At 65.3% G+C, this 14,750-nt stretch overlaps 3 protein-coding genes across 6 annotated transcripts; all 3 read left to right on the plus strand.

Moving 5' to 3' along the window:
* The first annotated feature begins 74 nt into the window (after positions 1-74).
* LOC137455826 (heat shock protein 30C-like) lies at positions 75-1,007 on the plus strand. Its single transcript, XM_068166939.1, has one exon. It carries the CDS (start codon positions 90-92, stop codon positions 855-857), a length of 768 nt encoding a protein of 255 aa, XP_068023040.1. The 5' UTR covers positions 75-89; the 3' UTR covers positions 858-1,007.
* Positions 1,008-1,643: 636 nt separating this feature from the next.
* On the plus strand, positions 1,644-8,316 carry KAT2A (lysine acetyltransferase 2A). Of its 2 annotated transcripts, none has more exons than XM_068167017.1 (18): positions 1,644-1,910; positions 2,650-2,773; positions 2,855-2,997; positions 3,325-3,414; positions 3,556-3,737; positions 4,961-5,152; positions 5,237-5,343; positions 5,464-5,571; positions 5,652-5,788; positions 5,894-6,102; positions 6,178-6,304; positions 6,491-6,601; positions 6,679-6,822; positions 7,135-7,249; positions 7,346-7,382; positions 7,519-7,582; positions 7,765-7,849; positions 7,978-8,316. In XM_068167017.1, exons 1-18 carry the CDS (start codon positions 1,665-1,667, stop codon positions 8,169-8,171), a joined length of 2,415 nt encoding a protein of 804 aa, XP_068023118.1. In that variant the 5' UTR covers positions 1,644-1,664; the 3' UTR covers positions 8,172-8,316. The 2 variants fall into 2 exon arrangements, with proteins under 2 accessions (XP_068023118.1, XP_068023117.1); XM_068167016.1 differs by having other exon boundaries at positions 2,852-2,997; positions 7,978-8,315.
* A 901-nt stretch (positions 8,317-9,217) lies between these two features.
* On the plus strand, positions 9,218-14,377 carry DHX58 (DExH-box helicase 58). 3 transcript variants are annotated; one of them, XM_068167039.1, is made up of 12 exons: positions 9,218-9,695; positions 9,815-10,016; positions 10,104-10,294; positions 10,485-10,601; positions 10,846-10,972; positions 11,104-11,286; positions 11,370-11,620; positions 11,730-11,879; positions 12,125-12,286; positions 12,668-12,852; positions 13,042-13,138; positions 13,378-14,377. In XM_068167039.1, exons 1-12 carry the CDS (start codon positions 9,528-9,530, stop codon positions 13,555-13,557), a joined length of 2,013 nt encoding a protein of 670 aa, XP_068023140.1. In that variant the 5' UTR covers positions 9,218-9,527; the 3' UTR covers positions 13,558-14,377. The 3 variants fall into 3 exon arrangements, with proteins under 3 accessions (XP_068023140.1, XP_068023139.1, XP_068023138.1); XM_068167038.1 differs by lacking the exon at positions 12,668-12,852 and having other exon boundaries at positions 9,457-9,695; XM_068167037.1 differs by lacking the exon at positions 12,125-12,286 and having other exon boundaries at positions 9,457-9,695.
* Positions 14,378-14,750: the final 373 nt, after the last annotated feature.

Consider the following 14,750-nt stretch of genomic DNA (forward strand, 5'->3'; position numbering starts at 1 on the left):
TGCAGCTCCTATTCGGGGCTGGTGACTCTGCCCCTGAAGCAGGCGCTGCTATTTCTGCTGGCGGACACTCAGCCGCTCAAAAATAGGCGATGGCTGCGGGAGCGGCGTGGGGAGAGAGTGTTCTGGAAGGGGCACACCCCCGGGCACGGGAGGATAAAACCCGCGGCTGCCCAGCTCCGGCAGAGCACTGCACAGCCCCAGCGCCGAGCAGAGCCGCAGACACGCCGGGAGCAGGCACCGGAGCCGAGATGCTTTGCAGGATGCACTTCATGCCACCCATGTCCAGCTCCCTCTTCCCATGGCTGGGACCTGTCCGCACCCTCTGGCCACATCCTGGCACCATCTTCGCTGAGCTGGAGCGGGAGCTGCGGCTGGAGATGGAGAGAGCCCGGGAGTTCATGAGCAGCTTCGAGCAGTATCTGAGCAGCGGGAGCAGTGCCAGCCGGATTGGCATCGCCGCGGAACGAGCCCCCAGTGCCAGCGCAGCCCTGACCCAGGGCTCCGGGGAGGGCTTCTCCGTCTGCCAGGACGTGAAGGACTTCGCTCCCGAGCAGCTGTCCGTGAAGGTGGTGGGCAGGAAGGTGGTGCTGGTGGGGCAGAAGGAGACACAGAGCACGGACGAGAAGGGCTCCTTCTCCTACAAGTACGAGGTGCTGAAACGCGAGTGGGACGTGCCCGAGGAGGTGGACGCCGAGGCCCTGACCTGCTCCCTGTCCAAGGAAGGGCAGCTCCGCATCGAGGCCCCCAGGCTGGCACTGCCAGCTGCCCCCGAGAGGAACGTGCCCATCCAGATGGGGCCAGCGGTGGCACAGTCGACAACCAGCACCGATGACGGAGCCGAGCGAGCCAAGGCGTGACGGAGCCTGGCACGGGCTGGGCTGAGCCTGGCTACCGAGGCAGCTGCCAGCTGCAGAGCAGGACCACACCGGGGGCCTGGTGGGGGGGGGGGAGGTCTCTGCTCAAGTTCTGGAGCGTTTTTGATATGTAATAAATATTCCTGACTTTTATTTGCCTGCTCTCTGTGCTTGCTGAGCTCTCCTGACCCTCAGCCGTGCCCACGCAGCGAGATGGCAGCCCGGGGAGGCAAGTTGTGCTGGCACAGGGCACATCCCTGCCACCTCTTCCCATCCCTCTCTTGGTGAGAAAGGTTGGTTGAGGCTCTCCAGCACAGTGGGGGCAAACCTGAGCATCCTGGGGGCAGCCCTTGGGCGCTCGACCCCCAGGGTTAGGACGCTGCTGTGACACTGCCTTGCGGCACCCCATAGCCATGAGCTGTGCCTTGCAAGCTGTGCCAGCTTGTGCCAAGCCGTGCCAGCATCCCCCCTACAATGCAGAGAGGACAGGGCCCCACCAAAGTCCATCTGTGCAAGCGGCTGCAAAGCTCCAAGTCCAACCGTACCGGCTCCGGTACCGGTTACCGGAGGAGAGGTCCTTCGGTACCACCGCCGGTACCACCCCGGGAAGGGCTCTCGGGGTACTCGGTACCGGTCAGCTCTCGACCCTCCTTGTCCGGTTCAGGCCGCGCGCCGCTGCGCTCCCGCCCGGTGCCTGCGGGCGGCGTTAACCGGCACCGTCGAAACCGAACCCACCCCGCCCCCAAACTACCGATCCCGGCGTTCCCGCAGCGCAGGCGCAGTGAGGGGAGAGTGCACGCCGGGCCCGGCATGGCGGAGCCGGAGGCCGCGCAACCGGGGCGGCCCCCGCCGGGCCCGGGTCCGGGAACGGGAACGGCGGCGGCGACGGGAAGCGGGACGGTAACGGGAGGAGGGGGGGGGGGCGGGACGGGTTCCAGTGACCCGGCTCGGCCCGGGTTAAGCCAACAGCAACGAGCGAGTCAACGCAAGGCGCAGGTGCGGGGGTTCCCCCGCGGGAAGAAGCTGGAGAAGCTGGGGGTCTTCTCGGCTTGCAAGGTGGGGCTGGGGGCGGCGGGAGCGGGGCGGGAGGCACTGCATGGGCGGGGGTGCAGCAGGAGGGATGCAGGAGCGAGGTGCAAGGATGGGCATGAGGAGGGGATGCAGGGTTAGGGTGCAGCAGGCAATGCAGGGGTGGGGGAGATGCAGGAAAGAGGGAACAAGGTCATGCATGGGTGGGGGCTGCAGGGGTCGGGGGTACTGAGCTGGGCAGGGGGTGTGAGGGTTAGAACGATGGGCGGGGTGAGGGATGTAGAAGGGGCTGCTGAGCTGGGGAGGGGGTGCAGGATTGGGCAGTGCAGGAGGCAGTGCAGGGATGTGGGAGGTGCAGGGAGGAGGGGACAAGGCCATGCACAGGTGGGGGCTGCAGGAGCGGGGGACACTGAGACGGACAAGGGGGTGCATGGGCAGGAGGAGCATGTGGTGGGTGCAGGAGGGGGATGTGAGGGTGCACAGCGATGGGGAGCTGCAGGAGGGGCGTGCTGGACTGTGCGTGGCAGGGGGTGGTAGGACTGAGCTGTGGGAGGGAGGTGCAGGAACCTCTGTGTGCAGGGCATGCAGGAGCCTGCAGCTGCACCCAGGAGAAGTGTGGGTGCTGGGGGACACAGGGTGGGTGCTGGGGTGGGAGGGACAGACAAGAAGGCTCTCTGGGGGGCTGTTTGGGCAGAGAATGTGGCACCCTTGGCACGGGGCAGTGTCTGGCCTGCCGTGTGGCAGCCTCCCTTGCCCCTTGTCCCAGGCCAATGACGCCTGCAAGTGCAACGGCTGGAAGAACCCCAACCCCCCCACTGCCCCCCGCATGGACCTGCAGCAGCCGGTGACCAACCTGAGCGAGCCCTGCCGCAGCTGCAGCCACGCTCTGGGTAACCCCCCGGGCCCCCTGGGGGAGGGGAGCGGAGCTGAACCCCCCTGGGCTGACTGTGGCTTTCCCTGCACTGCAGCAGACCACGTGTCCCACCTGGAGAACGTCTCTGAGGAGGAGATCAACAGGCTCCTGGGCATGGTGGTGGACGTGGAGAACCTCTTCATGTCGGTGCACAAGGAGGAGGACACAGACACCAAGCAGGTCTACTTCTACCTGTTCAAGGTGCGTCTGGGGCTGGGCACAGCTCGCAGCAGGGCTGCCTGGGCTCCATCAGGGGGCTGGGTGGGCTGCGGCCGCTGTCCCCCTGCCTGCTCTGCTGGGAGCTGTGTTCTGGCCGGGAGCTGAGCCTCCAGCCCTGCCCCGAGAGCAGCTTCCCCTGGGCTCCAGTGTCCATGGGAGGAGGTTTGCAAGGAACGAACATCCCTGCTCCGAGGGGGCCCCTGCCGGCTCCCTGCTGCGAGAGTCGGTGCAGCCCTTAGCAGGCCCTGCCGCTTGCACCGCCCCGCAGCGCCTGGGGCGCCGGTGACCCTCCCCACGCTGTCCCCGCAGCTGCTGCGGAAGTGCATCCTGCAGATGAGCCAACCGGTGGTCGAGGGGTCCCTGGGCAGCCCTCCCTTTGAGAAGCCAAACATCGAGCAGGTGAGGCTCTGCAGGCTCCCACGGTGCTCCGGTGACCTCTGCTGTGCTCTGCTGCTCCTCACGGTCCCCTCCCTCTTCGGGGGGCAGCACCGAAGGGTCTGCAGCACCGGGCGCCCCTCCATTGCCCTGTCCTCTCCTCAGGGTGTCCTGAACTTCGTGCAGTACAAGTTCAGCCACTTGCCGCCCAAGGAGCGCCAGACCATGTATGAGCTCTCCAAGATGTTCCTGCTCTGCCTCAACTACTGGAAGCTGGAGACGCCGTCGCAGTTCCGGCAGCGCTCGCAGAGCGACGATGTGGCCACCTACAAGGTCAATTACACCAGGTGAGGGCGGGAGGGGTCTGAGCTGGCCAGCCTGAGGGGTTCTGTCCTCTCCAGCCACCTCTGTGTAAGTGCTGTGTGATCCAGGAACCAGGCCTGGCTCTGAGCTGGGAAACAAGCCTGTGGCTGAGCTTGCTGAGCCTCTGAGCCTCTGAAGTCTCCTTTCTGTTGCTCTGTCTGTCCATTTGTGTTCATGAGCAAAGCAAAGAACCCTGCATTAAGCTCAGCAACATTCTGACCCAGTAAGGCCACAACTGCACTACTGGGTCCAGTTCTGGGCCTCCTCAGTTGGAGAGAGACAGGGAGCTGCTGGAGAGAGGCCAGCAGAGGCTATGAAGTTGCTGAAGAACCTGGAGCAGCTCTGTGAGGAGGAAAAACTGAGAGCCCTGGGGCTGAGAGCCTGGAGCAGAGTAGCCCCAGCAGGAGCTGAAGGGTGGGGGGCAGGAGGCTGGGGCCAGACTCTCAGTGGTGCCCAGGGACAGGACAAGGGGCAGTGAGCACAAACTGGAACCCAGGAGGTTCCTTCTTAACAGGAGGTGAAACTTGTTTGGTGTGATGCTGCTGGAGGCCTGGAGCAGGCTGCCCAGAGAGGTTGTGGAGTGTCCTTCTGTGGAGAGCTCCCAACCCCATCTGGCCCTTGTGCTCCTGGGCAAGCTGCTGTGGGAGCCCTGCTTTAGGAGTGGGGTTGGAGCTCCAGAGGTCCCCCTCCAACCCCAGCATGCCTGGATTCTGGGATTCTCTGTGCTGGTGGAGTTTTAGCCTTTGTGTTTCTAGGGATTGCTGATCCTAAGAAATAAAACATAACACCACTAGAGCTGGTCTTGGGGAGGAACTCTTCCTCAGGGAAGAACTCTTCCTCATGGGAGGTGGTGCAAGCCTCATCCCTGGAGGTTTTGAAGGCCAGGCTGGATGTGGCTGTGAGCAACCTGCTGCGGTGTGAGGTGTCCCTGCCCATGGCAGGGGGGTTGGACCTAGCTGATCCTTGAGGTCCCTTCCAAGCCTAACAGTTCTATGACTCTGTGTGGGGCTCACCTCCAGCTACCGGGGTCTGGGCCTCTCCCCAGCCCTCCTGGCTGGTTGGTCTGTTGGGAGAGCGGTAGGGACACTGCTTCCGAAGCCCAGCGGTGACCCTTGGGGTGCTGCCCCCTTGGCCCTGCTTCCAGCGGTGTATTCCCAGAAGGGCCATGGGTGCTCTGGGGTCGCTGGGGAATGTTCTCCTCTCCCAGGTGGCTTTGCTACTGCCACGTGCCCCAGAGCTGTGACAGCCTTCCCCGCTATGAGACCACTCACGTCTTCGGGCGCAGCCTCCTCAAGTCCATCTTCACCGTCACTCGCCGGCAGCTGCTGGAGAAGTTCCGAGTGGAGAAGGACAAACTGGTGCCGGAGAAGCGGACGCTGATCCTCACCCACTTCCCCAAGTAGGTGCCTGGCATGGGGGTGGTCAGCGTGGCACTGGGCAACCTCTTCCCTCGGGGCACTTGCATGGGGCTGCTCTCCTCCAGGTTCCTGTCCATGCTGGAGGAGGAGATCTATGGTGAGAACTCTCCCATCTGGGAGGCCGATTTCACCGTGCCGGCCGCGGAGGGAGCCCAGCTGGTGTCCCGCCCAGGTACCCCGGGGAGCAGTAGGACACAGGACTGAGGTGGGGGTGAGCCCTGGCCCTGGCTGCAGCTGGGCTGCCTGAGGAGCTGTTCTCTGGCAGTCACAAGGCCTCTTTGGTGTCCTGCAGCTGCGGTCAGCACCGTGGCCGTGCCCAGCACTCCGCTCTTCAGCAAGAAGCTCAGCAGCAGCAGCTCTGCGGCCAGCATGGATGCCAGCGCCCCGGAGCCCCTGCCAGGTAGGGCTGGTGTGAGCCAGGCACCGGCGGAACCCTTCCCTGGTCGCTGCTGGTGCTGGATGTACCACGCTGCTCCCCAGGGGAGAAGAGGAAGCTGCCCGAGAGCCTGACCCTAGAGGATGCCAAACGGATCCGCGTCATGGGAGACATCCCCATGGAGCTGGTGAACGAGGTCATGCTGACCATCACGGACCCCGCCGCCATGCTGGGCCCCGAGGTAGGGGGTCGGGGGCCCTGAGGTGGCGCCGGCGCCCTGCGGGGCCCGCAGAGCCGCTTCCCTGGCGCGCCGAGGCCCGGCTGACCCCCCGTGTCCGCGCCGCAGACCAGCCTGCTGTCGGCCAACGCGGCGCGGGACGAGACGGCGCGGCTGGAGGAGCGCCGCGGCATCATCGAGTTCCACGTCATCGGCAACTCCCTCTCGCAGAAGTCCAACAAGAAGATCCTGATGTGGCTGGTGGGGCTGCAGAACGTCTTCTCGCACCAGCTGCCGCGCATGCCCAAGGAGTACATCACGCGCCTCGTCTTCGACCCGTGCGTGGCCGGGGGGGCGCCGGGGGGGGCCCGGCGCGGGGGGGCTCCCCTCTGACCCTGGGCCCCTGCCCGCAGGAAGCACAAGACCCTGGCGCTGATCAAGGACGGCCGCGTGATCGGCGGCATCTGCTTCCGCATGTTCCCCACCCAGGGCTTCACCGAGATCGTCTTCTGCGCCGTCACCTCCAACGAGCAAGTCAAGGTGGGGGCCGGGGGCATGAGGGGGGGTGCCTGGGGGTGGTCTCTGTCCCAGACCTGCCCGGTGCTGGCCGGCCCTGAGCAGCAGCCCTGGCTCTGGGGCATCTCCCAGCTGCCTGTGTCTGTGGGTGGGAGGGCCCCGTCTGTCCCATCCGGCTCGGGGGTCCCTGTCTCACGGTGGCACCCCCAGGGCTATGGCACACACCTGATGAACCACCTGAAGGAGTACCACATCAAGCACAACATCCTCTACTTCCTCACCTACGCCGACGAGTACGCCATTGGCTACTTCAAGAAGCAGGTGAGCTGCTTGCCCAGGGCAGCTGCCCGCCGGCCCCCTGCCCGCCGGCCCCCTGCCACCTGGCCTCTCCTTCCTAGGGCTTTTCCAAGGACATCAAGGTGCCCAAGAGCCGCTACCTGGGCTACATCAAGGACTACGAGGGGGCGACGCTGATGGAGTGTGAGCTGAACCCCCGCATCCCCTACACCGAGCTCTCCCACATCATCAAGAAGCAGAAGGAGGTATGGCCCCCGGCTGGGTGTTGCCAGGCTCTGCCAGCCTGTGCTCCTGCCAGCCACCTCCTGAGGGCAGGGGAGACATCCAGGGATGTGCCAGCTCTTGGGAAGCGGCCCTTGATCCTTCCTGGGGGCAGGGTGATGGGGCACAGAGGGTGCACCATGGTGGTGTTTATGGTGGCAGGGGTGGCTCCAGCCTAGGGCAGAGGCTGCAGCCAGTGCTCAGGGTCTGTGGGTGTCACATCCCGGTCCTGCTCCCTGGAGCCTTCTGCAGTCCCTCCTCCCTTCCCTGCTTCCAACCCTCCCTTCCTGCTGCAGATCATCAAGAAGCTGATCGAGAGGAAGCAGGCACAGATCCGCAAGGTCTACCCTGGCCTGACCTGCTTCAAGGAGGGTGTGAGGCAGATCCCCATCGAGAGCGTCCCTGGCATCCGTGAGTCCTGCTGGGGGGGCTGGGTGCTGGGGGGCTCCAGCCTCCCTCACCCACAGGCAGGGGGCAGGAGAGCTGACACTAACCCTTCCCTTCCAGGAGAAACAGGATGGAAGCCCCTGGGGAAGGAGAAGGGGTGAGTGCTGTGTCCCTCACTCCAGGGCTGGGATGGGACGGTGGGAGCCTTGGGATGGGGTGGAGGGAGCACTGGGATAGGGCAGTGGGAATGCTGGGATGGAGAGGGGCTGACAGGTGCTGATCTTGTCCTGCAGCAAGGAGCTGAAGGATCCAGACCAGCTCTACAACACCCTGAAGAACCTCCTGGCCCAGATCAAGGTGAGGGCAGGAGGGGAGCCTTCCTCTCTGGGTTGTCCATCCCCGCTTGGAGCAGCCTCCTCTGGGCCAGGCTGTCCTGGGGGCGGTTGGGGTGACCTGGGCACACAGGTAGCAGGACCCCTGTGTGCTGAGGCCCTCAGGGGCTGCCTCTGCTCACTGCTGTCACCTGCCCCCTGCTCCAGACCCACCCCAGCGCCTGGCCCTTCATGGAGCCGGTGAAGAAGTCGGAGGCCCCAGACTACTACGAGATCATTCGGTTCCCCATCGGTAGGTGGCTGTGCCAGCAGCCCTGGGGCAGGACAGTAAGGGGACAGCTGCAGGCTCCCCATCTTGGGGGTCCGTGCTGGGGGGTGGGGGGAGAGGCCAGCAGGGGCCTGACCCTTCCCTGCTGGCAGACCTGAAGACCATGACGGAGCGGCTGAAGAACCGCTACTACGTCACCAAGAAGCTCTTCATCGCCGACCTGCAGCGCATCATCACCAACTGCCGCGAGTACAACCCCCCCGACAGCGACTACTGCAAGTGTGCCAACACCCTGGAGAAGTTCTTCTACTTCAAGCTGAAGGAGGGGGGGCTCATCGACAAGTAGGGGAGCTGGCCTGCGCCTGCCTTGGCTGCCGCCCCCCTGCCAAGGAGGGGGACAGGGCTGCCGTGGGACCAGCTCTTGCTCCGTGGGCAGGGGCTGCTGGAGGGTTTGGTGCTGCTGAGCAGCCCTGGGGGGAGCTGGGTCTTCCCTGGGGGGGTTAGGGGTTGGATGCTCTTCCTTGGGGGGGGGTTAAGCAGTGGGGCCAGAGCTGCCTTATCAGGTTCTGCCCAGAATTTGGGCAGTGCTGAGCTCCTGCCTCTCCCTGGGGGCCCAGACAGCCCTGGCACTGGCACTTCTGCCCAGGGTTGTGCCTTCTGCCCTGGCTCTTGGTGGCTGGGGGTTGGGTGGGGGGCACACAAGTGCTTTGGTTTGCTTCCGTCCACGCACAGGCAGCCCCCAGCCCCCACCCCTCTCGTTGAATGTATGGTGGGGCTCAGCCCTGCTGCTTCTGGTCTGGGGTCCTGCTGTGAGGGGGGGGATCAGCCCCTGCACCCCCCAGCTCCTGCTGCCTCTATCAGCTCTGCCCTCCCTGCCCACTCCTACTGCCAGCCAGGGGGCCGGGGGCTGCCCTCTCCCCCTCCTCTGATCCCTGGGTGTGGAGTCAGCTCCTGCCCCCCACCCGGCTGCCCCCTCCATGCCCTTCAGGGGCTGTCTGCCCCCTCCATACCCTTCAGGGGCTGTCTGCCCCCTCCTTGGCTGCTGGGCTGGCAAGTGCCCGACCCTAGTGCTGTTCTGTCCCCCGTCCTTGCTTGGCCCCTGCTGCCTTGGCGTCACTGGGTGGGTGCTGGTGATGCTGGGTGGGACCAGCCCCTGCCCCCCTTCCCTGCCAGTGTTTTTGTTGGGTTTTGGTTTTGTTGGGTTTGTTGTTTTTTAAATAAATGTCCTTGTGCGAAGCCTGCAGCACTGCCGCGGGGGTGGCACCCGGCGGGCGAGCCGGGCAGAGGGCTGGTTGGGGTGCCCGATGCTGCTCTGGGGGCGGGGGTGGAAGGGGGCAGGCTGGCCGGGGAGCGGAGCTCGGTTTGGGTGCTGGTGAGGGCGGCCCCGGGGGCGGCCCCCGGAGCTCCGCCCGCTTTCGGTTTCTGTTTTGCTTCTGCTGCGCCGGGCTGCCGGCGGGGGTTGGCCTCGGCCGCTGCGGACCGGGCAGGCAGCGGGGGAAGGGGGAACGGTCGCCGGCGGGGAGCGGACGGCGCGCTTGAGCCCGGCTCAACGCCGCACGGTTCGCCCCGGTTGGGCCCGGCCCGGCCCCGCTGCCCCGGTCCCTGTAGCGCGGCCGGCGGGACCCGCCCCTCGCTGGGCTCCGGCGGAAGCTCCCCGAGTTTCGTTTCTCGGGAGCAGCTCCGGGAGCGGCGGCGGCCAGCGATGGAGCTCCGCGGGTACCAGCGGGAGGCGGCGGCCCCGGCCCTGCGCGGCCGCAACTGCATCATCTGGCTGCCCACGGGCGCCGGCAAGACTCGCGTGGCTGCCCACGTCTGCCGGCAGCACCTGCAGAGCCGCAGCGGGGCCAAGGTGGCCTTCCTGGTCAACAAGGTAGCCCCCGGGCCCCGTTCCCAGTCACGGGGCACCTGCTGGCTGCCGGCCGTGGGCCCCCGGCGGTGGCCGTGGGTCGCGGTGCCATGCTGGAGCTGAGCAGGGGGCTCGGGGCGCAGGTGCACTTGGTGGAACAGCACGCCCAGAAGGAGTTCCATGAGCTGCAGAAGGACTTCAAGGTGGCGGCCGTCAGCGGCGAGAGCAGCCACAAGACCTTCTTCGCCGAGGTGGTGAGGCAGAGCGACGTCGTGATCTGCACGGCGCAGATCCTGCTGAACGCTCTGCGCAGCGGCCAGGAGGACACCCACGTGGAGCTGCCGGGTGGGTGTGGGTCCCCAGCGCTGCTGGCCGCGCGGGTGGGCTGCAGGGGTCTGTCCTGGCTTCACTTGCCCTGCCCTGCCCGTGCAGATTTCTCGCTGCTGGTGATCGATGAGTGCCACCACACCCACAAGGACGCCGTCTACAACAGGATCATGCTGGGCTACCTCCAGCGCAAGCTCGATGGGCAGCAGGACCTGCCGCAGGTCCTGGGCCTGACGGCTTCCCCTGGCACCGGTGGGGCAACCACCCTCGAGGGGGCTATAGAGCATATCCTGCAGGTGGGTCCTGTGCTGATGGTGCAACAGCCCTGGTGCTGTGGGGTGTCCCTTGGGGGTGGGGGTCAGTGACCTGGTGTGGAGGCATTGAACAGCCCTGGGAAGATGTCCCAAACGTTGCTGGGGTGGCAGTGAGCACCAAATGCTGGGTGGCTGCCAGTCTCAGGGCTGCAATCAGGTCTTGTCCTCTCAGATCTGTGCCAACCTGGACACGGAGGAGATCTCATCGGCACAGGAGGAGGTGCAGCAGCTGCAGAGCCAGGTGCCCCAGCCCAGGAAGCAGCACGACCTGTGCCAGGAGAGAGTGCAGGTGGGGAGTGCCTGGTTGGTGGCACACAGCTGCTCGCTGGGTGGAAGATGGGACCCTGAGCCCTGCTGAGCCAGGGACTCCGTCCTCTATCCCCTAGGCCAGTGACAGGAACAAGATGATCTGGAGCACGGTTCAGGGGTCCCACAACCACCCGGGTCCTGTGTGCGGGTCCTGGGTGGTCCCTCTGAGGCTTCCCAAGCAATGTCCCTGATCTCTCAGGCCCTGTGCCCCTCTCTGCTCCCAGGACCCTTTTGGTGAGAGGCTGAAGAAGATAATGGAGCAGATCCATGAGTACATGGAGATGCCTGACCTGCCGCGGGACTTCGGCACGCAGATGTACGAGCAGCGCATCGTGGAGCTGGAGAAGGCAGGTGAGGAGGTGGTGGGAAGGGCACACTGGGGAGGGCCAGCAGCCAGGGGGCTGGGCTGTGACTGTGGCCTGTCCTGGCTCTGTCCTGGCCCTGTCCTGGCTGTGACCGGGCTGTGTGCTGCCCCTGGGCAGCGTCGGAGGGGTTCTGCCGTGGCAGGCGGCTGTGCGCCCTGGCCCTGCGCCGCTACAACGACGCTCTGCTGGTCAGCGATGCTGTGCGCATGGTCGACGCCTTCCAGTGCCTCCAGCAGTTCTATGCTGACCAGGGGGATGCCAAGGACCCAACTGAACGCTTCCTCAACGCCACGTTTGAGGGTAATGGAGGGGCCTGGAGGGGGTTGGTGCTGGCTGCTTGGGGGGGCTGAGGACCCCCCTGGACACTCTGCTCTCCTGCACAGAGAACAGGGAGAGCCTGCAGGCACTCGCTGGGGACCAGCGCTACAAGAACCCCAGGCTGAGCAAGCTGGAGGAGATCCTGCAGGAGCACTTCCAGCCCCTGGGCACCTCTCGTGGCATTGTCTTCACCAAGACAAGGCAGAGTGCCCACAGCCTGCTGAGCTGGCTGCAGGACACTGCTGCACTCCGGCACATCAGGGCTGCTGTCCTCACCGGCGCCGGCTGCAGCAACCAGACCAAGGCCATGACGCAGGTGAAGGAGCTGGACCAAGCCCTCGCTGCAAGCTTTGTGGGTGCTGAGGGTGGTGCTGGGCACTTGCAGCCCTGCATGCCTGCTGAAGCATCACCTCCTGGGCCCCCAGAATGAGCAGCAGGACACCATCAAGCGGTTCCGTGAGGGAGCCCTCAACCTGCTCTTCTCCACCAGCGTGGCCGAGGAGGGCCTGGATATCCCTGAGTGCAACATTGTGGTCCGCTATGGGCTGATGACCAACGAGATCGCCATGGTGCAGGTAGCTGCCCGGCCCTGGAGTGGGGAGGGGGAGCGGGGGGCAGCCTGCTGGGACTCCTCAAAGCCACAGGGGTAGGGTGAGGGGGTTCTGGCATCCTGCATCTGCTGGGGGCTCCCTGGATGTGAGCTCAAGCCCTGGCAGAGCATCTCCCTGGCAAGGTGCAAGATGTGGAGAGTGGATCTCTCCCTGGGGGGATTGTCCACGGCCCCCCTCAGCTGAGCACAGCACTCGGCCCTGCGCTGCAGGCCCGGGGCCGCGCTCGTGCCCAGGACAGCGTCTACTCCGTTGTGGCCAAAGCCCACAGCAGGGAAGTCTCTCGAGAGCTGCTCAATGAGAGCCTGGTGGAGCTCATGGAGAGGGCAATCAGAGTGGTGCAGGCCATGCCCAAGCAGGAATATCACCTCAAGGTGAGCCCTGAGCACCCTGCAGGATGGGCAGCTCCTGCCCACATCTGCTGCTTGGGCGCAGTCCCCTGTGCCCTGTGCCCCTGTGCCCTGCTTTTGGCTGCCTGCTCTCCCTTTGGGACAGCAGCGGCTCCTGGGAGGGAGCAGCATCAGCTGTGTGTGGGGCAATGCAGGCCCATCCTTCCCTATCTGTCCTGCTGTGCCCACCCTGCCCTGTCCATCTGTCTGTGCCCATCCAGCTGTGCCCACTCTGCTGTGTGGCTCCTGCTCGTGGAATGATGCCTCTCTCTCTCTCCCCAGCTGTGTTCCTTGCTCTCTGTCTGTGTCCATAGCCCTGTGCAGACCCTGTCCTGACCCCACCCCACGTTCCCCTGCCCGTTGCAGATCAGGGAGCTGCAGCAGGTGGCTGTTGCCATCTGGCAGCTGAAGGAGGCCAAGCTCAGCCAGCGGCAGCGGCTGCACGACCCTGGCACCGTTCGTTTGTACTGCACCGGCTGCGGCGCGGCCGTGTGCCAGGGCAGCCACATCCGCACCGTGGAGGGCACTCACCACGTCAGCATCCACCCCGGGTAGGAGCTGGGGCTGGTAGCGCTGAGCCACCACAGCCTTGCCTGAGGACGGGCAGGGGGTGGCAGCAGCCTCCTGCCAGCTCCTTCTTGGGGACATGGGTGCAGGGAGGCTGTGGGGGCTTTGTGGGACGCCCCCGGAGCTGTCCCTCGGACCTTTGTCCTCAGCACATCTCCCATCCCTTCCTGCAGGCTCTCTTACAGAGTTTCCTCAGGGAAAATGCACTTCCAGAGGACTTTCAGGGACTGGGAGCCAGGCTGCCGCATTGCATGCAGCCAGTGCAGCCAGGTGAGCGTGCCAAGGGCAGTGTCCCCGAGGCTGCAGCCCAGCTGGCCTGGAGGGGCTGTGCCTTGTGCCCCAGCTCCTGGCTGAGGAGCTGTGTCCCCTTCAGCCCACAGCTGTGTGGTGGAGCACAGGCCGTGGGCAGCTGTCTGCGAAGGGGGATGTACGCTGGGAGCAAGGAGCTGCCTCCATCCCTGGTGTGTGGCCAGGGATGCTGTGTGACTGTGCCCTCCCTGCCCACTCAGGACTGGGGGCTGGAGATGATCTACCGCCAGGTGAAGCTGCCCATCCTCTGCATCAAGAGCTTCGTGGTGGAAACGCCAGCGGAGAGGAGGAGGTACAAGAAGTGGAGTGCTGTGACCTTCCCCATCGAGGAGTTTGACTACACCGAGTACTGCTGCAGCACCCACAGCCAATCCTTCTAGCCTGGGCTCTGCTCCCAAGAGGACTCTTCCCAGGGCAGTGGGACCATTACCATCCACCCTTACCACCCTTGGCATGGGACCTTCCATCCAGGCCTGTGCAGAGTCAGCCACAGCTTCCTCCTCTTCTTCACTGGACTGAGCCAGGGCAGCACATCCCTTGCTAGAGCCTGCAGGAGGCTTTGCTGTGCCCACGCAGGAAGGAGAAGACCTGGAGGAGACAGCAGCTGAACCCTGCCCTGCCCTCTGCCTGCTGCCTTTCCCTCCTGCCCCAGGGGCCCAGCACATGGTCCTGTGCTTCTCTGGCAGCTTCTGAGCTGTCTCCTGTGGTTCTCCACTAAAGACCTGGATGTGAACTGGGGCCAGGGGAAGTGCTGCTGGTGGTGAGAGCTCGCTGTGTGCAGGGGGTCAGTGCAGGGTGACACTTGCACCAAAGCCAGAGCCCCCCCACTGCCTGCTGGACACCCAGATCCCACTGTGCTGGCACTGCAGGTGTCCCCAGTGTCTGGGGTCTCACCTGTGGAGCTGCCACAGTCCTACCCCTCCTCACAGACACTGCATGGGGGTCAGTGTCCCAAGGAACAAGTGGCAGGACAAGAAGAAACACTTCAAGTTGCCCCAGGGGAGGTTCAGGTTGGATATGAAGAACAATTTCTTCCAGCTGAGGGCTGTCCAGCCCTGGCCCAGGCTGCCCAGGGCAGTGAAGTCCCCATCCCTGGAGGGGTTTCAAAGCCCTAGAGATGTGGTGCTGAGGATGTGGTTTGGTGGTGTCCTGGCAGTGCTGGGCCAATGCTGGGCTAGATGAGTTTATAAAGGTCTTTAACATCCAAAACGGTTCCATGATTCGTGCCCTGAGCAGCCCAACCCACCCAGCTCACCCACCCGAGACCCAACCTTCCTGGTGCCCGGGGCGAGCCGCGGCGCTGGCGGCAGGACCCCGTGGGCTTCTCCGGGAGTTCGGTACCGGAGTTCCCGCGGCCGGGCCGGGCTGGGGCAGCCCCGGAGTCCACTCGCCACGCCGCGCTCTGCCGCCGCTAGAGGGAAGCCCCGGCCCGGCCCGGCCGTGTGACGGCGCCCGGGGAGTTGGGGGACACCCGCGGCAGCGAGTCCGGGCCGGGGCGTGCCGGGGGATGCTCAGCCGGTGCCCATGGGCTCACACCCGCAGGTCCCTCCGTGCTCCTTTCCCGCGGGACTCG

Source organism: Melanerpes formicivorus, unplaced genomic scaffold, assembly GCF_026170545.1.
Source record: "Melanerpes formicivorus ecotype bairdi unplaced genomic scaffold, bMelFor1.0.p_v2 SCAF_112, whole genome shotgun sequence".
NCBI lineage: Eukaryota > Metazoa > Chordata > Aves > Piciformes > Picidae > Melanerpes > Melanerpes formicivorus.

Excerpts from the sequence above, each read along its gene's own strand:
- LOC137455826 (XM_068166939.1), top strand. The coding sequence starts at position 90 with ATGGCTGCGGGAGCGGCGTGGGGAGAGAGTGTTCTGGAAGGGGCACAC.
- KAT2A (XM_068167016.1), top strand. The coding sequence starts at position 1,665 with ATGGCGGAGCCGGAGGCCGCGCAACCGGGGCGGCCCCCGCCGGGCCCG. Across the intron at positions 2,774-2,851 it reads CAGCTGCAGCCACGCTCTGG|CAGACCACGTGTCCCACCTG; the intron begins GTAACCCCCCGG and ends CCTGCACTGCAG. Across the intron at positions 5,344-5,463 it reads CCAGCTGGTGTCCCGCCCAG|CTGCGGTCAGCACCGTGGCC; the intron begins GTACCCCGGGGA and ends GGTGTCCTGCAG.
- DHX58 (XM_068167039.1), top strand. The coding sequence starts at position 9,528 with ATGGAGCTCCGCGGGTACCAGCGGGAGGCGGCGGCCCCGGCCCTGCGC. Across the intron at positions 10,602-10,845 it reads TGTGCCAGGAGAGAGTGCAG|GACCCTTTTGGTGAGAGGCT; the intron begins GTGGGGAGTGCC and ends CTCTGCTCCCAG. Across the intron at positions 13,139-13,377 it reads CATGCAGCCAGTGCAGCCAG|GACTGGGGGCTGGAGATGAT; the intron begins GTGAGCGTGCCA and ends CTGCCCACTCAG.